The sequence below is a fragment of the Arachis stenosperma genome, chromosome 8, assembly GCF_014773155.1.
Source record: "Arachis stenosperma cultivar V10309 chromosome 8, arast.V10309.gnm1.PFL2, whole genome shotgun sequence".
Classification (NCBI taxonomy): Eukaryota; Viridiplantae; Streptophyta; class Magnoliopsida; order Fabales; family Fabaceae; genus Arachis; species Arachis stenosperma.
The window spans coordinates 42,597,653-42,615,089 of NC_080384.1; the positions used below are offsets into that span (position 1 = coordinate 42,597,653).

The window sequence follows — 17,437 nt, forward strand, 5'->3', positions numbered from 1 at the left end:
TAGATCTCATATTGCATCAACCTATCAGCTTTATGGGGCTAAGGCTAATTCTATGATGAAAAGACTTGTGTGGAGAAAATGAAGGAGTCAGGAATGTATAATTTATATTAAAAAAATTAATAAAAATAAAATGGAACATTTATCTAGCTAACTGAATCAAAATTGAACCGGCAATCGATCTGGTGAAGTTACTGAGTCATTGGGTTAATGGTTCAACCGATGGGTCAGTGGTCGAACTGTTTAATCCGGTAATAATTAAATAAATATATAAATTTATAATACAATATTTATTGAAAAATAAAAATTAGTGTTTAATATTTCATATTATTTAAATTTAAATAAATTATATATAAATTTCATTAGTTTATTACTTTAATATGATATATATATATATATATATAACTTGTATAAATTATTAGCATTTAATTTAATGGGTCTAATCTAAAAAAAAAGTTACATATAAATAAAATTAATTTTACACATATGAATTAGTGTATGGTTGTAGACTTAGAACATTTTCATGTGAATTTTGTTATTATATATTTTATTATTAGCCTATAATTGTCTACAAAGAATGTCTGGCTTAGTGGAATTTTTAACGGATTTGACCACTGTTGATCGGGTTAATTGCAAAAGCGATCGTAAATCAAACTGGCTAAATTACTAATTTATTGGTTTTTCGATTGAATTGACCGGTTCGATCCAATTCTGATAACTACGAGCTAGATATTGAATTATCTATTAAAAAATTTTTTCATTCTTTTCATATTTTTTTCTCTCCGCCATAAGATGCACCCTATATCCATTGATTTGATTTTCGATACTAGTGAAAAAACTGAAATGGCAAAGATGTGCTCCGGAACTAAGGGTTGAATCAAAGCTTTGAGAAAATTTTGAAGTGTCTGAGACTTTAAAAGGTTTTTCAAATTGATCATCTAAGGGAACTTCAATATTTTATTATATAAAGTAATTTATAATTATAATTGAATGTGAGTCATGTTTGTAAAATTTGAATGTTAAATAGAGACAATTGAAATTTCAAAAATTAAATTAAAGTTTGCATGCAAGTTTAGAAATTAAATTGAGTATTATTTTAATTAGATTCATTTTAGGTTGGATTTGTCCGTTGGTCTTTATGAGCCGAATAAACCATTATTTTTAGCGTGTATTTAGCCATAAAGGTAAATATTTATTCAAATTATGATTCAGATCTAGGTGGTTAGTGAGTTTGATTAAAATTATGTTTAGAATTCACTATGATTTTATTACATATTCAGTTATAATTGTAAATATTTTATATAATAAATATTGAAGTTCTCTTAGATGATCAATATGTAGTTTTTTTTTTTATATTATAAGCATGATCAATATGTAGTTAACACTTATATAAGGGGTAAGGATTATTTAATATTCATATATGAATGCTCTGTCAATCAATCTGTGTAAATAATGTGGGTATAAATTACAATAGTTCATGTGTGAATGCGTGTTTACTAATAGAATGTGAAGAGTTTAATGTCATTCATCCGTTGGTGTATGTTGTTGGTCTTCTAAAATTTCTATAAATATCATGGGGTGGCTGATGCTTGAATGAATTAGCATTTTCATTCAGAACATCATAGTTTGATAAAGAAAATAAACCAATAGGATTTATGTATAATTATACGTGTTTCATTCATTTTTTCTAATAAAATAATCGATTAGGTAAACTTTTTATAATAGAATAATCAAATAATTCATAGTGAAATAATAAAAAATATGGCAACATAATAATAAAAATTATTATGAACAGAATAAATCAGCAAAATAATAAGCATGATTGGCATTTACCATCTAAACAGTTTTCATTAATGGACTTTTCTTTATAAAAAAATATCACCCAGCCCAGATTCTGGCCCATTTCAAGACCCAAATCAGGCCTAGCGACCAAAAAAAAAATCATGCCTATTTAAATTCCTCTCCCCATTCCCCAAACCACAATTAGGGTTTTGATCTCACTTTCTCCCTTCCACTTCCACCCTTCTTCTCTCACAGTCGGCAGCTGCCGCCACCTTGTCTTCTCTCTTTCCCTCTTCAGTTCCTGTCGAGCAAAAGCATTCATGTCTTCATTCCAGTGGATCCAACTCAATGTATATTGCAGTTGCCATTCTGAATAATTTTACTCTATCCAGATATAGTCAGGTTCTACCATGATTTCCAGTTCTGGTATGGACCGTTACATATCTGGAAAATCATATAGAGAGAAGTGAATCTGATGAGATGGGTTTTCCATTTCGTCTTTTATGCTTCTCTTGAAAGGTGTCCATCGTTGCCCAGTAATATAACTCGTTATTATTTGAGCTACATCTGGACTCTACATCCATCGATACAAATAATATACAGTCTTGTACATTTTGTGGATTTGCTTTTTTATTAATCTTTTTAACGTTTTTCAGAATACTGATTCATTTTTAAGTATATATTCATTAATAGTTGCTTTATGCCAGAACTTATTTGCTCGTGAAGCTCTATTATTCAACCAGTTTTAGAGCGCTAGGTGATCATATTTGACTATGAAACACAACCTTGACTATGAAACACAACCTTGAACCGAGTTTTTTTTTTCTAATAAAATATATAGACATTTGAAATGAAACAGGATTCGGAAGGGGAAGGCTGGTTCAATTGGCATTGGTTCTGGTCCTTGCCAAAGTGCATCTTGGTTTCTAAGTTTTCTATTTTATTTATTTAGTTTTAGGACGGGCTGCATCGAAGGTGTTGTCAAGTTGAAATCCACAAACGGCAAAGTGCCTAAATTATTAGCTAGTTGGTTTATGTGACATAATTAATAATCAATAATTAATTGGGTAAATGATTAAATTTGTCCTTAGATTCTTAAAATTAATTGTGTTAATTTTTAATTATTTTTTAATAAAATTTGATGTTGTTAGCAAAAAAAAGATTAAAATGACTAATTTAAAAAATAAATTTGATTTAAAATTTTTTAAAAAACTAGTTAGTCTAGTTTGAAAAAGGAGTAATTTTTTTTGGAAATGGATTCTTTTCATTTCTTTTGTGACCTGAGAGAATAAAGTGTAATTTGGATATCATCTAATTTTTTTTACTGGAAAGGATCTATTTTTAATTCCTTTTAGATTAATTTGATCATTTATTTATAATTAATTATTAATAATATAAATATAATAAAATAAATATTATTACTCTTGCTTTTCGTAATATCATTTTTTTAACAAATTTCATGCAAACACAATTCAAAAAGTCTGTGGTGTGTCATAAAAAATGGGACGGGAGTGATACTATTTTTAGTACATTTAATTTATTTAAAGTTCAACTAAAGAGTTAATTTATTTTGGCTAGTATGCTCTAATTTTTTGCAAATCTAAATTTAAATTTTATATTTTAAATTTTAGTTTTAAATTTTTCAAAAAAAATAAAAAGTTTTTTTATAATAAATGAAAAAAAATTTTGTCAATTGTTGGATTTAAAAATACAATCTTAGAAAAGAGAAATTCGACATTTGACAATTATATGAAAAAAGTCTTTGAGTATTAAAAGTTGTTCATATTATAATCCAAAAATAAAAATTATGGTCCAAATAAACCCAATTTTGTAAAGGATCCAAAATCACCTAACAAATTTGACCCAAAAAAAAAGTCATGGTCCAAATAAACACTCAATTTCATAAAGGATCCAAAAAAACCTAATAGATTTGCCTAGAACATGTTATTCATACGGACTATTTGAAACTGGAATTTTTTAATTTGTGATTTTTTAAACTGGTTCTTAGCATTCATCAAGCAACCGAGACAATTCTTTTCATCTTTCTAATTCCTACATATTGGGTGTGCAAGACTGAACCGTTCTAAAGTATCTCTATCCATTGCAGAAACATCACCTAGCACAGTACTATCTACTCAATCCAACCCCTCAGGAATATTAGGAGGCATTATGTCATTAACTACGGAATGAGACATATAGAACGAAATACCTACAAAAGAGAAATAATTAAACACGTGTAAAAGGAGAAAGAAGTCGGTCATATCACATACAAGTTGGAATGTCTTCAATAATTGACAATAAGCAATCTTGGCACTCTTGGTGATGGCAGGGGATTTATGAACAGTCAAATTCGTATAATGATTAGTAATGATATCATCAAAGACCTTAACACCACCAGTAATAGGCAAGGAGGCCCCTAAAAGCCATGCACAATAACAACAAATTCAACAAAGTGCATTATCCAAAATTTGATTTCAACAACCCAAAATTTTGTTTCAAGAAAATTATATTTAAAAAAAAACACCAATATTTCCAGAGCTGCAAAAGGTTAGCAACTATTCTATCAACATTTTCTATGACCTATTTGACTAGCATCTCCAAAGCAAACTTGAAGGAAAATAAACAAAACTCACATAGAATACCAGGAACAAAAAAAAAAAAAAAGACATGCATCAAGAAAATAAAAGGAAAGGGCACCAACCTTAAAGAAGTAAGAATGCAAAGAGCATATCTTAAAATTTTTAATGCACCATCAAAAACAAGAAAAAGAGTAAACTTGGAAATGAGATTTTGGGAAGAAGATGAAGTGACTTTATAGAAGAAGATATGGAGATAAACGAAACGAAAGAGGGAAAAAAAAGAGAGAAAGAAGCCATATATATATTTGGAGGTGAGGGGCAAAAAGATAAAGGCTATGACCAAGAAAACTACAAAGGCGCACGAAAAGTTACAAAAGACGAAGCAACAGTTCAATAAAATCATGTCGAGTTATCTGACTACATTGCCGCAATTACGTCGAGTGCGTCGGCCTATTAGAGCAAGAAGTGATGACACAAGCTTATTTACTCGAACCCTGACTTCTGTAAACTCCATCACGAGCAAAGGCACTATTCATGTCATGATCCAAAAATAAAACTCATAGCTCAAATAAACACCCAATGCACATGGGCATTCGATCGACCTACTCGGACACGGGTAACTCACTCATGTTCGACCCTGACTTGCATGGCAAGAAAGACCTTGTCAGATTACTACTCCAGATAGTCATCCACAACTCGTCCACTATTCCAACGTGGAATAACTCCCCAGATATTGGAGGAATAGCTTCCTATTATTACAAGTGGCAAGGCTCATGAATGATGCCAAGTCTTAACCTACCTCTCTAAATATCTCATCAGATTTAGATATTTGTTAACCCCAATTCACTTAATCTTGCCTAAAACTCTTACTAACTTAAACATCAGAATTTTTTACAGGTACCCTCCCACCATCATCCACTCGAGGACGTCGAACAGCTTTACCCCTTTGGTGAACAAGTCGATGCATTTATTCAAAAGAGTCTGGACCTCGGGTTTAGGCCTATACCACTTTAATTTCAGGTATTTTCCTAGAACATAAGCATTTCAAGAAATTAATCAAATTATTCACTATATGTTCCTATCACCAAAATTTGGATTAGCTTTATTTTTTCTTTTTAAAGTTAAAATATTTTATTTCATCAATTATAAATTACAAGTGTCCAAAGGTACAAGACAATAAAAGAGAAAAAAGGAGTCTCCCACCACCCAACTTTAAACACACAACTGGTCACAATAAAAGCAGTACAATATAAGAAGGAGAAAATAAAAGATGAAGCTAGTGGCTTAAAACGCTCTATTCTTTTGCAGCACACTCAACTGTTGGCAAAGCTTACTTGAATCAGCGATAATCACTTCTAGTGAGGTTTGGTTCTGCTCAAAGATCAACCTATTCCTGGACTTTAATATAGTCCAACAGATTAGAGCCAACATCGTCATGGACCTTATCCCAGCATCACTTGTAGAAAATTACCTTGGCTAGCTCCAGAGAATATTAATTGCAGTGTGCTTCGTTTTCAGACTCCAATTGATTCCTTACAAAGAAATAGACGGTAAGTCACCAATTCTATTTCTAACTGGAATCTTGGGCAAATTGGTGATGTGGATGGGAACTGCTTATAAAGAGGGAGCTTAACCGGTATCCTCTCATGCAATTTTCACATGAATAATTGGATTTTGTGTGGGATGGCTAATTTCCAGAGGAACTTCCAATTAATTTGTTGCTGGTTTTTCTCTATACCAAATTCAGTGGGTGCATGAAAGAATTGATACCTTGAAGCTACATCATAGGTATGAGATTTATTAACACCCCACTAAATTGTATCTTCATTTTTACTTGGTGAGAGCGTCTGAATTCTAGATTAGATCTCCTTGAAAAAAAATTTCTTCCAATAGTTGATGGTTCCATAGTCCACTTTATAAGTGACAAATAACTTTTACATTTGACAAAGGGTTAACTACCAAAAATGTCCCCAAATTATTCAAACGCTGACAAAAATGCACCCGAATTTTACTATCGACAAAAATACATTTAAATAATTTAAAAACATAACAACAATACTCAACAGTAAATATATATTTTCAAAAAATGCCTTAGAGATTAAATTTTGATGTAATTTTTTACAAGCATAATTAAAAAAATAAAATATTATTATTCTTAAAATTTGGTAATTTTTTTCTAAGTATATATTTTTTTGTGATTTTTTAAAAGTATTATTAGTTGTTAATAAAAAATTACAAAAAAAAAATATACTCAACGAAAAAACACTAAATTTTAAGGATAATAATATCTTATTTTTCTAATTATGCTTGCAAAAAATTGCATCAAAATTTAATTTCTAATGTATTTTTTGAAAAATACATATTTAATGTTAGATAATCTTGCAAAAAAACTAACACTAAATATGTATTTCTCAAAAATTACATTAGAGATTGAATTTTGATGTAATTTTTTTCAAACATGATTATAAAAATGAGATATTGTTATTCTTAAAATTTGGTAATTTTTGTTATGTATATATTGTTTTGTGATTTTTTAAAAGTATTATTGGTTGTTAACAAAAAAAAATATAAAAAAAATATACTTACCGAAAAATCACCAATTTTTATGTATAATAATATCTTATTTTTACAATCATGCTTGTAAAAAATTACATCAAAATTCAATCTCTAAAATATTTTTTGAAAATATATATTTACTGTTAGGTATTGTTGTTGTGTTTTTAAATTATTTGAAAGCATTTTTGTCGATAATAAAATTCGAGTGCATTTTTGTCAACATTTAAATAATTTAGGGGCGTTTTTGGTAGTTAACCCTTTGACAAAAGTACCTAAAATAATTTAAAAATACAACAAAAATTTTTAAAAAAATATTTTTTTATAAGTGATAAACAACTTTTATATTTGACAAATCGCTTATGCATTTGATCCAAAATTTTATTGGAATATTTAGATAACTATTTAAAAAATATTCACAAAAAATGGAATAAAAATTTGCTCTTTATATTTTTATTTTATTTTTAAAAATATTATTGGTTGTTGACGAAAAAAACACAAGAAAAGATATACTTAGTAAAAAATCACCAAAATTTAAGGATAAAAATATCTCATTTTTTTAATCATGATTACAAAAAATTGTATTAAAACTCAATTTTTAAAGTATTTTTTGAGAATACATATTTAATGTTGGACATTTTTATCACGTTTTTAAATTATTTAAGGACATTTTTATTGATAATAAAATTCGAGTACATTTTTGTCAGTAACAAAATTATTCTGGTGCATTTTTGGTGATTTACCCTTATATTTTTATAAATTTTGATGAGATCTTAAAACCTTTGAATTTTTTTTATTTTCACTCATTAAATAATGAATCCAATTTTTTGAACTTTAATCTCTCAAAGAAAAGCATTGTAATTTTAAAGCCATTGTAAAAGTAAAAAAAAAAAAAAAAAAATTCACATCCTTTTGAATTTTTAATATTTTAATAGGATAATATATAGTATGTTATCATTTTTTACATATTACTTCTATTCCTTTTTCTATTTCTTTACTACAATTTGTGTCTAATTTTATACTACCTATCTAATTTTTTATTGTTTTCTTATAGCTAAGAACACTACCAATTCATCTAACACCTACATGATAGAGAAGTCCTCATCCAATCCATCTAATTCTCCTTTAAGTCTATGTTGTTGAATGATCAACACAGACATAGTTGTAGAGAAATCAGGTCCCGACAAAACATCTCCTATTGGTCCCAATTCTGGACACTGTTGCCAGTCGTTCATCCCTCTTGTCAATATAGAGTTTACTCCACCTTCTCTTCCCACAATCACCAACGAATACAATCCTTCTAATGATCTTAGAGTAGAAAAGGTCTCGGCAGCATTTGCTAGATGCTTCTCCGTATACAAAATGTGACCTCCAACTACATGATTTTCATAAAATTGTGCAAAATACTCATCATCTACTTGTCTCTCTTGCTCTTGCTCTGGATTAACCACCATATATCCTACTAATCTAGAAGACTCAGCATTAGTATCTACTAGTAATCTTATTACTGTAAGTTTGACTCCTGGATGTTGTGACACACGACTAGCATAAGCGAGTGCTTCTCTATCATCTTTTCCTCCAATGAATATAACTGCCACATTTATTGTTACTTCAGATCTTGATATTCGTTCAATATTTCCAAGGCCTCTATCAACAAGAATTCCAACAGAACAAGGGGCACTTCTTAGTACCTGTTCAACAAAAGGTATTATTAATACAGGAGCTCAATATAGTACTTATCGTATAAAAATTAAAGAAAAAAACTCAAAACAGCCCCTGACAATTATTCCTGTGCCAACAAAAGTCAATGATGTTTTTTTTTTGCACAGGGCTAATCAGTTCACCAGATTTGGTATTTTTTTTTTCTTAGGAACCTTGTTGTCCTTTTGAGATAATTGTTAGAGCCGGATGGAGTATTCACTCAAAATTAAATATACCAATGTCAGTTGTGGAGATAATAATTGTGTATCAATTACCAATGACAGTTGTGGAGATATTTACCAATTGGCTTTTTGGTTTGTAGTATGCATTTGGGTTCAGAACAAAAAACATGGACTACCATTCTCACTGGAAAGGATTGAAGTTAATATTGTTCGTACAAATAACATGGGAAGATCAAGTTTTCATTTTTGAAGGGAAATGGAAATGTAAACTTTGGTCTTTGAAAGTACATTCATCAGAATTTGTTTTAATCCATAACAAGGTTTTTAAATAAATAAGAGATTACCTTTCTATTGACATATCTGAAACCTTGATTACCAGCATCCAATGTTCCATCTTGACGTTGGATCCTATGGAATGGAAGTACGAGAAGAGAAATCATCAAGTCTTCTGCTAAAACACATATGTCTTGCGGCATGTTATTGATGGTTGAGAGTGCCAGAGTTCTTTTCAGTGTAACTCCATCGCCATCGATGGCTACATAGCTTTGGAAAGAATTAGTCACTTGGTCCCTCATGTCCATGACTTTCTTATCTTTAATAGTTGCCATATGAACCCCTTCATCCCTTTCTAATGTGGCTGAAAGTTCATCAGTAAGTTCAATCATGTCAGCAACGTAGATTAGAATGCCAGGGTCTGTGTTGCCACGTGATATCTCCATGAAGTTGATTGATGCAGGAATGTTGTGCGGTCCATGAACGAATAGGAGAATCCTTAGCTCATTTGACTGATCAAGAAGTTGAAGAGCCATCTGATGAGTACGTGTCCGTTTTCTTGCTCTCTTGATTATATTTGCTACAACATATGGGGCTTGCACAATTGTCACAAAACTTGCAATTATCATCCCAATGCATGTAGAAATAGTTACATCACAAGTTTTTCCTTTGATAGCTAGATAGATATGAGGATGGCCTTTCATGGTAAGGAGCAACCCTATTGCAACCGAATCAGGCCAATGAAAGCCAAGCATTGCTCCAGAAATTATGGTTCCAACAATTTTTCCAGTCATGCTTACAATTAGTAGTACAAAGAATTTTATCCATGTTCCTATATTTGAAGGCTCAGACTTGCGAAAATCGGCTTCATAACCCATCCACAAGAAAAAGATAGGATGGAATATGATGGTCAATAAATAGTTTACTCTGGTTATAACCCATTTTGATAGTCTACCCTCTCTTGGTAAGCAAATCCCTGTCACAAAAGCACTTAAAATTGGATGATAACCATACAAAGGGGAGGTAGCACACATTAGAACCATGAAAGCAAGGGATAGCACCAAGTGTGACCCTTTCATGGGTTTACCTTCTGGGTTTTCATTATTAACCCAATTCATAAATAATGGTGATAGTAGGGATACAACCATCATCTGACCCAAAACTACCAAACCCATGATAATTTGAGTCTTAATTATCTTCTTATGATTTTCTAAAGCATGCTCATTTCTCAAAGCTTCACAGTACAAAGGAATTGGCGAAATAATGTAGCCAATACAAAGGAGTAAAGAACACACAAAATCCGAATGCATCCCTGCTCCAATGACAAGTTGTCCAATATCTGACTTTCCTATTTTGAGATGAGTTATCAAACGGGTTAACACAGGAGAGGCAGAGCTTGAAAGAAGTGTGCATAGATAGATGGTGAATTCTAATAATCTAGGTTGGTGTAGAAAATATCCAGTAATTGGAGTTATCAACAATCCTATAATAAATGTTGAGAGTATGCCACCATAAGCAACTTGAGCATATCTAGAAGGTCTTTTAAACAGTATAAATGGATCCATTTCTATCCCCAATACAAACATGTAACACATCATACCAAAATCAATTATGAATCCGAAGGTCCTGTGAAATTTTGTAAGTAAATTACGTATGAATCCTATGTTTCCCAAAATTAACCCTACCTGCAATACATGAATAACATAATTAAAAGAATTTTCTCTTTTATTTGGTAGTTTCAAAGAGAGAAAGCGGTAGAGATAAACTTACAATTATCTGAGAAGTAATTCGGGGTTGTGAATAAAGCTTTAGTAGAAAATGTAAACCACTACATAAGATGATCATACCAATGTATACCATAAAGTTTTTGCCAACTTCAAATATGAGAGTCCCTAGCTTCGCTCCACATTGAGTGGTTGAAACTTGAAAACCAAAAGCCATGTTGACAAGCTAAAATTTTACGTTTTGCTCAGATATACCTTTTTCTACATTATTTTGTTTTTCTCTGCAGTCTTGATCTACACGAACAATATTTTTTCTTTCTCATTTTTTTTTTTGCTAGTGAGTAATCACCACAAAGCTTTTTTTTTTCCTTCGTCCAAGCTACTTGTTGTGTGGTTCATAGCTTAGCCTCAGGAGACAATAGAGGATCACTTAAAGGAGAATAAGGATATGAAGATTGTGGAATACAATATTTGGAGCAATAAGAGGAAGGTAATAAACCGTAAAACATGGATAAGTCAGAAATAGAAATATTTTTCTTGTTCCATATTACTCTTTGAAAGCAATTATTTAGGCTTTTTCTTTAATAAATACAAAGGTCTCTATTTTTTTCTATTAAACTTTCATTTTCTTTAGACAAATATTTTTCTTATTCCTTTTTTATGTGTAAAATAATAAATACAACATTATAAAATATAAATTTTTTTCATGGGATAGTTAATGTGTTATTTCTAGAGATATAATTTACTGCTTTTACATAGAATGAAATCATTTTTATAATTGTATTTTTAAAATTTTTCAAAAATATTAAAGCAAAAAAAAAAAAATATACTTTATTGGAAGATAGAGTTAAGGTTAGGTTTATGATGGTGGAGGCATGGGGTTGTGCGGTTGTGGCAATGAAAAGGGAAGAGGCAAAAGCGGATGGAGAGAGAAGCGACGATTGTAGTAGCAGTGAAGGTTGAAGGTGCGGTAGGGAGGTCATTGGTGTGGTTGATGTTAATAATGAGAGCAATAGTGGTGAGATGAAGAGTGGGTTATGCAATGACATTGGTATAGGTAAAGGTGGTATATTGCGTGGTGGGATGGCAAGCGTCATGTTCCAAAATGAGTCATAACATAACGGTATTTAAACAATAGAATAATTGGCTAGAATTACCATCAAGAACTTACAGATTTACAGAAATCGAAACAATGCTTTTAGGTCTTTTTAAAATTGTCTGTGTTGAGAACTACCGATAGGCAACAATTTTAAAATTAATTGTAATGCAAGCTTGTATATGAATTTAAATTCAGCGGAATTTAAGTGTATGATTAGAGATTCTAAGGAAGATTGGATCTCGGGCTACTCTGGAAGCATTCCTCCATGATCTATCATCAGATGTGAATTATTTGCTGTTTGGAGGGGGCTGATTTTAGATTGGGATTACGGTTTGAGGGATATTATATGTGAAACAGATTACCTTTTACATTTTGCCCATCATGCATGAGCTTACAAGTGGGTATTCATCTAAAGTAACAGATTGGGTTCACAAGATTCAGGAGCTTTTATCTCGTTCTTGGCTTGTTCACGTTGAGTGGTATCTCGAGAAGTAAATAGAGCTGCGATATGGTGCCAAGAATAACTCTAATCATGTTATTTGATTTGAGTTTTGTGTTGATCTCTAGCAAATCATTCGTCCGGATATAGGATAGTCTTTGCTTTGTTTCTTTCCATGTTTAGACATAAAAAAAAACATTAGAATAATTTAATTTGGAGATATTTAAACTTCTAAGCGTAATAATTTTTTCAGATTGAATGGATTAAAAATTTGCTAGTTTCTTAGAGTAGTGTGTTCATATGAGATTGAACAGTCTTATTATTATTGCATCATGAAATTAGATAGAAAATAAGGTAATTGAGTTGCATTAAATTTCAATCCTTTGTTCCCTTTCCAGCATCACCAAGACACCAGTAAAGTGATGGAGTTCCTTCCTCTGTTTATATGCCCATTAAACATATTTCAGTTATAACGGCCAACATGGAAAAAGGAGGGGAAGGATATTAAAAAAGAAATGATCTCATTGAGACATGTAACTAACTACCACATATGCTTGGGTAAAGAAGTCCAAGCGAAATAGGCACAAACTAGCTTTTGAGATATATACACATAAACAGCAAAAGATAAACTCATAAGCAACAAGTCTTTCCAATCTCCCTTTCGCTGTGGACTCAAATTTTGCTTCAGATTCTTCCCAAGCTTCTCAAAACCAGTGAATAGCTTCAAAAGGGTCATCTTTCCTCTTATGTCTTTCTTTTCTCCATGGGTAGAATTGTTGACAGGTCCTCTTCCTTGGCAAGATAGTAGAATAACAACCCTGGGGTTGTTCCTGTTTCTGAGCTCATTGCTTGGTGCTTCTTTGATACGGCAAGATTGCCCAAGAGAAAGAGTTGCCATGGTAATTAATAAAGATCTTTTTGCTCAAATAGATAAATGGTAGTATGATGAAGTAGTTGCATTAATCTGATAGATAATTTGCATCAGATAATACTTTTTTCCAAAAGGGGCAATGGTATAGGAGTATAGCATGGATAAGGGGATAATGACAAGGTCATTATTGTGTGGAGGAGGCAAACAAGAGGCCCACGTGGAAAGAACATTTCAAAAACAAAATATGTAGGGCAGAAAAAAAAAAGATATTTTGTGTATAAAGAGTCCCTATACCTTTGCCTTTTTGGCATATGTTTAAATAAATAATAAAAATATATATTTCCGATAATAACAAAAGTGATATTTTCGATAAATGTGAAACCGTTGTTATATTTTACTTGTTACGAATTCGAATTGTTTATAATATTTGACTACAGCTGCTTTTGCGATATTATGCATGTTTGAAAATAAGTTATATTTACAATGATATTATAAAAAAAGTTAAATTATCATTTTTCTAATAATTAATCAATAAATATATACCTAATAATTAATTTATCATGCATAAATATCCATAATCATAAATAATCACACACAATAAGCTTACTCTACTTAGATGCCCATATTATTCAATATAAACATACAAGTAAAGGTGAAGAAAGAAAGTGAAAAAAATAATGACGCATTATAATAAAATGAGTTTCAAAGCATCTTCATGAATCCCTTGAAACCTTGAGCTAACACAATTGTTTAGCCATTCATATCCAACACTTTACAAAGCATTATTAAAATAAATATTTGAATTAAAAATAGAAAAAAATGAAATGTAAAAATAAAGCTAAAAATTAGAGAAACAACTAAGGAGAATAAGAAATTAACAAAAATCCTAATATTGCAAGTGAGTAGTCGAAGAAAATTGATAATGAAATAAGAAAAAAACACACTAAATCCTAAAAGAAAACTTAGAAAAAAGCTCTCCTTAAAATTTTTTTATATAAATAAATAAAATAAATACATTTATTTTCGAAATACGCAAAAATCAAAAGTGTTCTGAAAATACGTATGACCATTTCAAGCTTGGTGTCCACAAATAAGATTTTGCCTCCATATTAAGGTTGGCAGCCACGAAATGAGGCTGACATGGCAGAGTTATTTCTCCCCTGATAAATACGAATTGGGGCATTGGAGCCAAGACACCACGGGTGCCCACAAAATGAGCAAGTCAAGGGGGGCAGACACGAAATGACCTCCAAATTATGGGTACTATACACGAAATTGAGCAAGTTAGGTGTATCGCACGCGAAATGGGTTCTGGATTTTGTTATATAAATTGTTGTGGCAACTAGTGTGTTACCATACCTGGAATTCACACTTTTTATACAATCTTTCTTCCATCACTTTACTTTGTATATCAAATATGACAGTTAGTAATTTTGTTGTGCCTATGCCTTCTGAAAATGTCTATGTCATCATATATCCAAATGGAGAAATTTCTCATACATCTGAAGGTATTACATTTGTTTGTGATGATCCACTTTGGATAATGATCCCGCTACAAACATCGTTGCAAGAGCTAAAAATTTTGACTCTCATGAATACCGGTATGGTTGGAAAGAAGAAAATCATGAAGTTAACTTACAGAATGCTAGTTGCAGTTGCCAAATCATTTGCGTATCATAAAATGCAAATTAAATCTGACCAACATGTTTCGATGATGTTTTCTTATCATCGTTGCATTGGAAGTATCTATTCGTTAGAACTATGTGTGAATGTTCAAGATGTTGACGAAAGCTCCTCTAGTTCTAATAATGTGGAGCAGCTTAGAAATTTCGGGTCAGCAGATTTCATACCCTTTCAGGAAATTGGTAGAGCCTATAGTCCCACCTCTAACGCCTTTGTGATGTCAGAACAGAATATAGAAAATCACCATGCACGTCCATCCCCTCCAACCGTGTTGCATACCTAGAAGGTATTACAGATGGGTTGGCAGCCACGTCTGATGAAGATGACATTAAAGATGACAGCATTGAAGAAGCAGAAGTTGTTCCCGCAACCCAACCGCTTTATCGCAAGAAGGATGTTCCAATTCGTGCTAAATCAGTTGGTATGGTGGGGGGGGGGGGGTGCTGTATCCAGCGATACTCCAGGCCACTATCTGTCTTTAAATCATGTAGCGATGAACTCGACTACCGCGGAAGACAGATCTAGCAACTATGCTTTGTCGGGTGAGATGGAGTTGGAGATTGGACTGAAGTTTCTTAATAGAGAAATAGCTATGCTTGCTATCAAGAATTGCAACATCTATAGAAGTACAAACTTGGTATGTATATAGGAGTATATAGGAGGTGGTAGAGTCAGATCAAACTTGGTATGTATGTCGATGCAAGCAGTTTGGGGACCATTGTCGTTGGATAATACAGGTTGCAAAGACGAGGTCTTCCAGATTTTGGGTTATTTGAAAATATGAAGGGCCTCACAGTTGTTTGGCAAGCTCGATGTCGCAAGATCATGCTCAACTTGATAGCAATGTCATTTGCCAGCATATATTTTCCATGGTTCATGCAGATGCGACTATTTGCATAAAGGTGTTGCAAGGATCAGTAGAGTTAGCATACATGTGCAATGTTTCTTACAAGAAGGTTTGGCAGGCAAAGCAGAAGGCAATTGCTAAAATTTATGGTGATTGGGAAGAGTCGTATAACCCGCTGTGAAGATATTTCAACGGAGGGTTGGACGGTCCTTGCTTTCCCCCAAATTGACGCAACACTCTGTCGATGTTAAGAATCTCAATCCACCTGAAAAATATTAGCGGCACAACCGCAGTGTAAAAATCTCCATGTGGGTGGCCGAGGAATTCCGTAGGCACTCTTGACAGAATACGAGAATCCATGTACGACAACCAATTGAACTACATACAAAGGTATCCACGTTAACACGAACATGATAACAAATTATATTTGGTTATGCTTCTGCTTTTTATCTTTTGATCGTTATGTTATTGAATTTTGTGCTATTAACATTAACATCTTTTTCATTTTTTTGGGTGTAGATATTCAACTTTTACTTGAGAAGTTGCTGTCGAACAATGGTAGATCTCTTGAAGAATTTGTTGATATGCCAGTTCCTGATTAATTTAATAAAATTGACCTTTATGACTCTCTGCTTCTTGATGAGCTCAACTTCAATAGAGACGAGTCGTTAACGATGTCTATTGATTTTGTTAACCAATTAAATCCTTACTAGAGGACTGCATATGACACAATATTGTGCGGTTTGCAACAATATGAGTGGATTGTTCTTTGTTTATGGATACGATAAAACTAGAAAGACTTTTCTTTAGAATTTATTATCTGCTTTAGTTAGAGCGAAAGGTCAGATTGTTTTGAATGTTGCATCAAGTAGTATTGCGACGTTGTTATCTAATGGACGAACTGCTCACTCGCGATTCAAAGTTCTTTTAAGTGTTAACCAAGATTCAATTTGCAATATTAAACAAGGTTTACCTTTGGCACATCTTATTTCATCTGCAAAATCAATTATATGGGATGAAGCATTTATGTTAAATAAATTTTGCTATGAAGTATTAGACAAGTGCTTGAAGGATGTTTTTCGTTTTACTGATGGCTTTAATCCCGATGTTCCATTTGGTGGCACAAAGTTGTTGTTCTTGGTGGTGACTTTCACCAAATATTGTCTGTGATTCCACATGGTTCTTAGGAGGATATTGTACACACATGCATTAATTCTTCGTTCTATTGCATTCTTGCCATATCTTGCAATTAAGGGACAACATGAGCCTTCCTAGAGAAACTTCAAATTGTTGCACTCAAGATTTAGAGAAATTTGCTAAATGGTTGCTTCAGTTAGGCGATGGTTTAGTTGGAGATAATATTGATGGTGAATCATTGGTGAGGATACCAGACAGTTTTCTCTTACCTTATGATTCTCCTTCGTTGCAAGATTTGGTAATGTTTGTTTATCTTAATCTATTGCTCAAGATTTTAATGTTGAGTATTTTAAAAACAGGAGTATCTTAGCTCCCATTCTTGACGTTGTGACAGAAGTTAATAGGCATATCATGTCATTACTCCCTGGAAATGAGAAGTTTTATTTATGTTGTGATTCAATCTTTAATGAGGATGTTAACATGGAATATAAATTATACATAATGAGTACATAGATGTTGAATTTCTTAAATTATTCTGGTATTCCACAACATAAATTAATTTTTAAGATT

General features: G+C 31.9%; 1 protein-coding gene across 1 annotated transcript; it reads right to left on the bottom strand.

Annotated features, from left to right (window-relative positions):
* Positions 1–7,833: 7,833 nt before the first annotated feature.
* On the bottom strand, positions 7,834–11,236 carry LOC130944074 (cation/H(+) antiporter 28-like). The gene is made up of 3 exons (XM_057872217.1): positions 10,838–11,236; positions 9,139–10,752; positions 7,834–8,602 (listed from the first exon to the last, which is right to left on the bottom strand). Exons 1-3 carry the CDS (start codon positions 11,006–11,008, stop codon positions 7,994–7,996), a joined length of 2,394 nt encoding a protein of 797 aa, XP_057728200.1. The 5' UTR covers positions 11,009–11,236; the 3' UTR covers positions 7,834–7,993.
* Positions 11,237–17,437: the final 6,201 nt, after the last annotated feature.

Excerpts from the sequence above, each read along its gene's own strand:
- LOC130944074 (XM_057872217.1), bottom strand. The coding sequence starts at position 11,008 with ATGGCTTTTGGTTTTCAAGTTTCAACCACTCAATGTGGAGCGAAGCTA. Across the intron at positions 10,753-10,837 it reads GAATTACTTCTCAGATAATT|GTAGGGTTAATTTTGGGAAA; the intron begins GTAAGTTTATCT and ends CATGTATTGCAG. Across the intron at positions 8,603-9,138 it reads TCAGATATGTCAATAGAAAG|GTACTAAGAAGTGCCCCTTG; the intron begins GTAATCTCTTAT and ends TTTGTTGAACAG.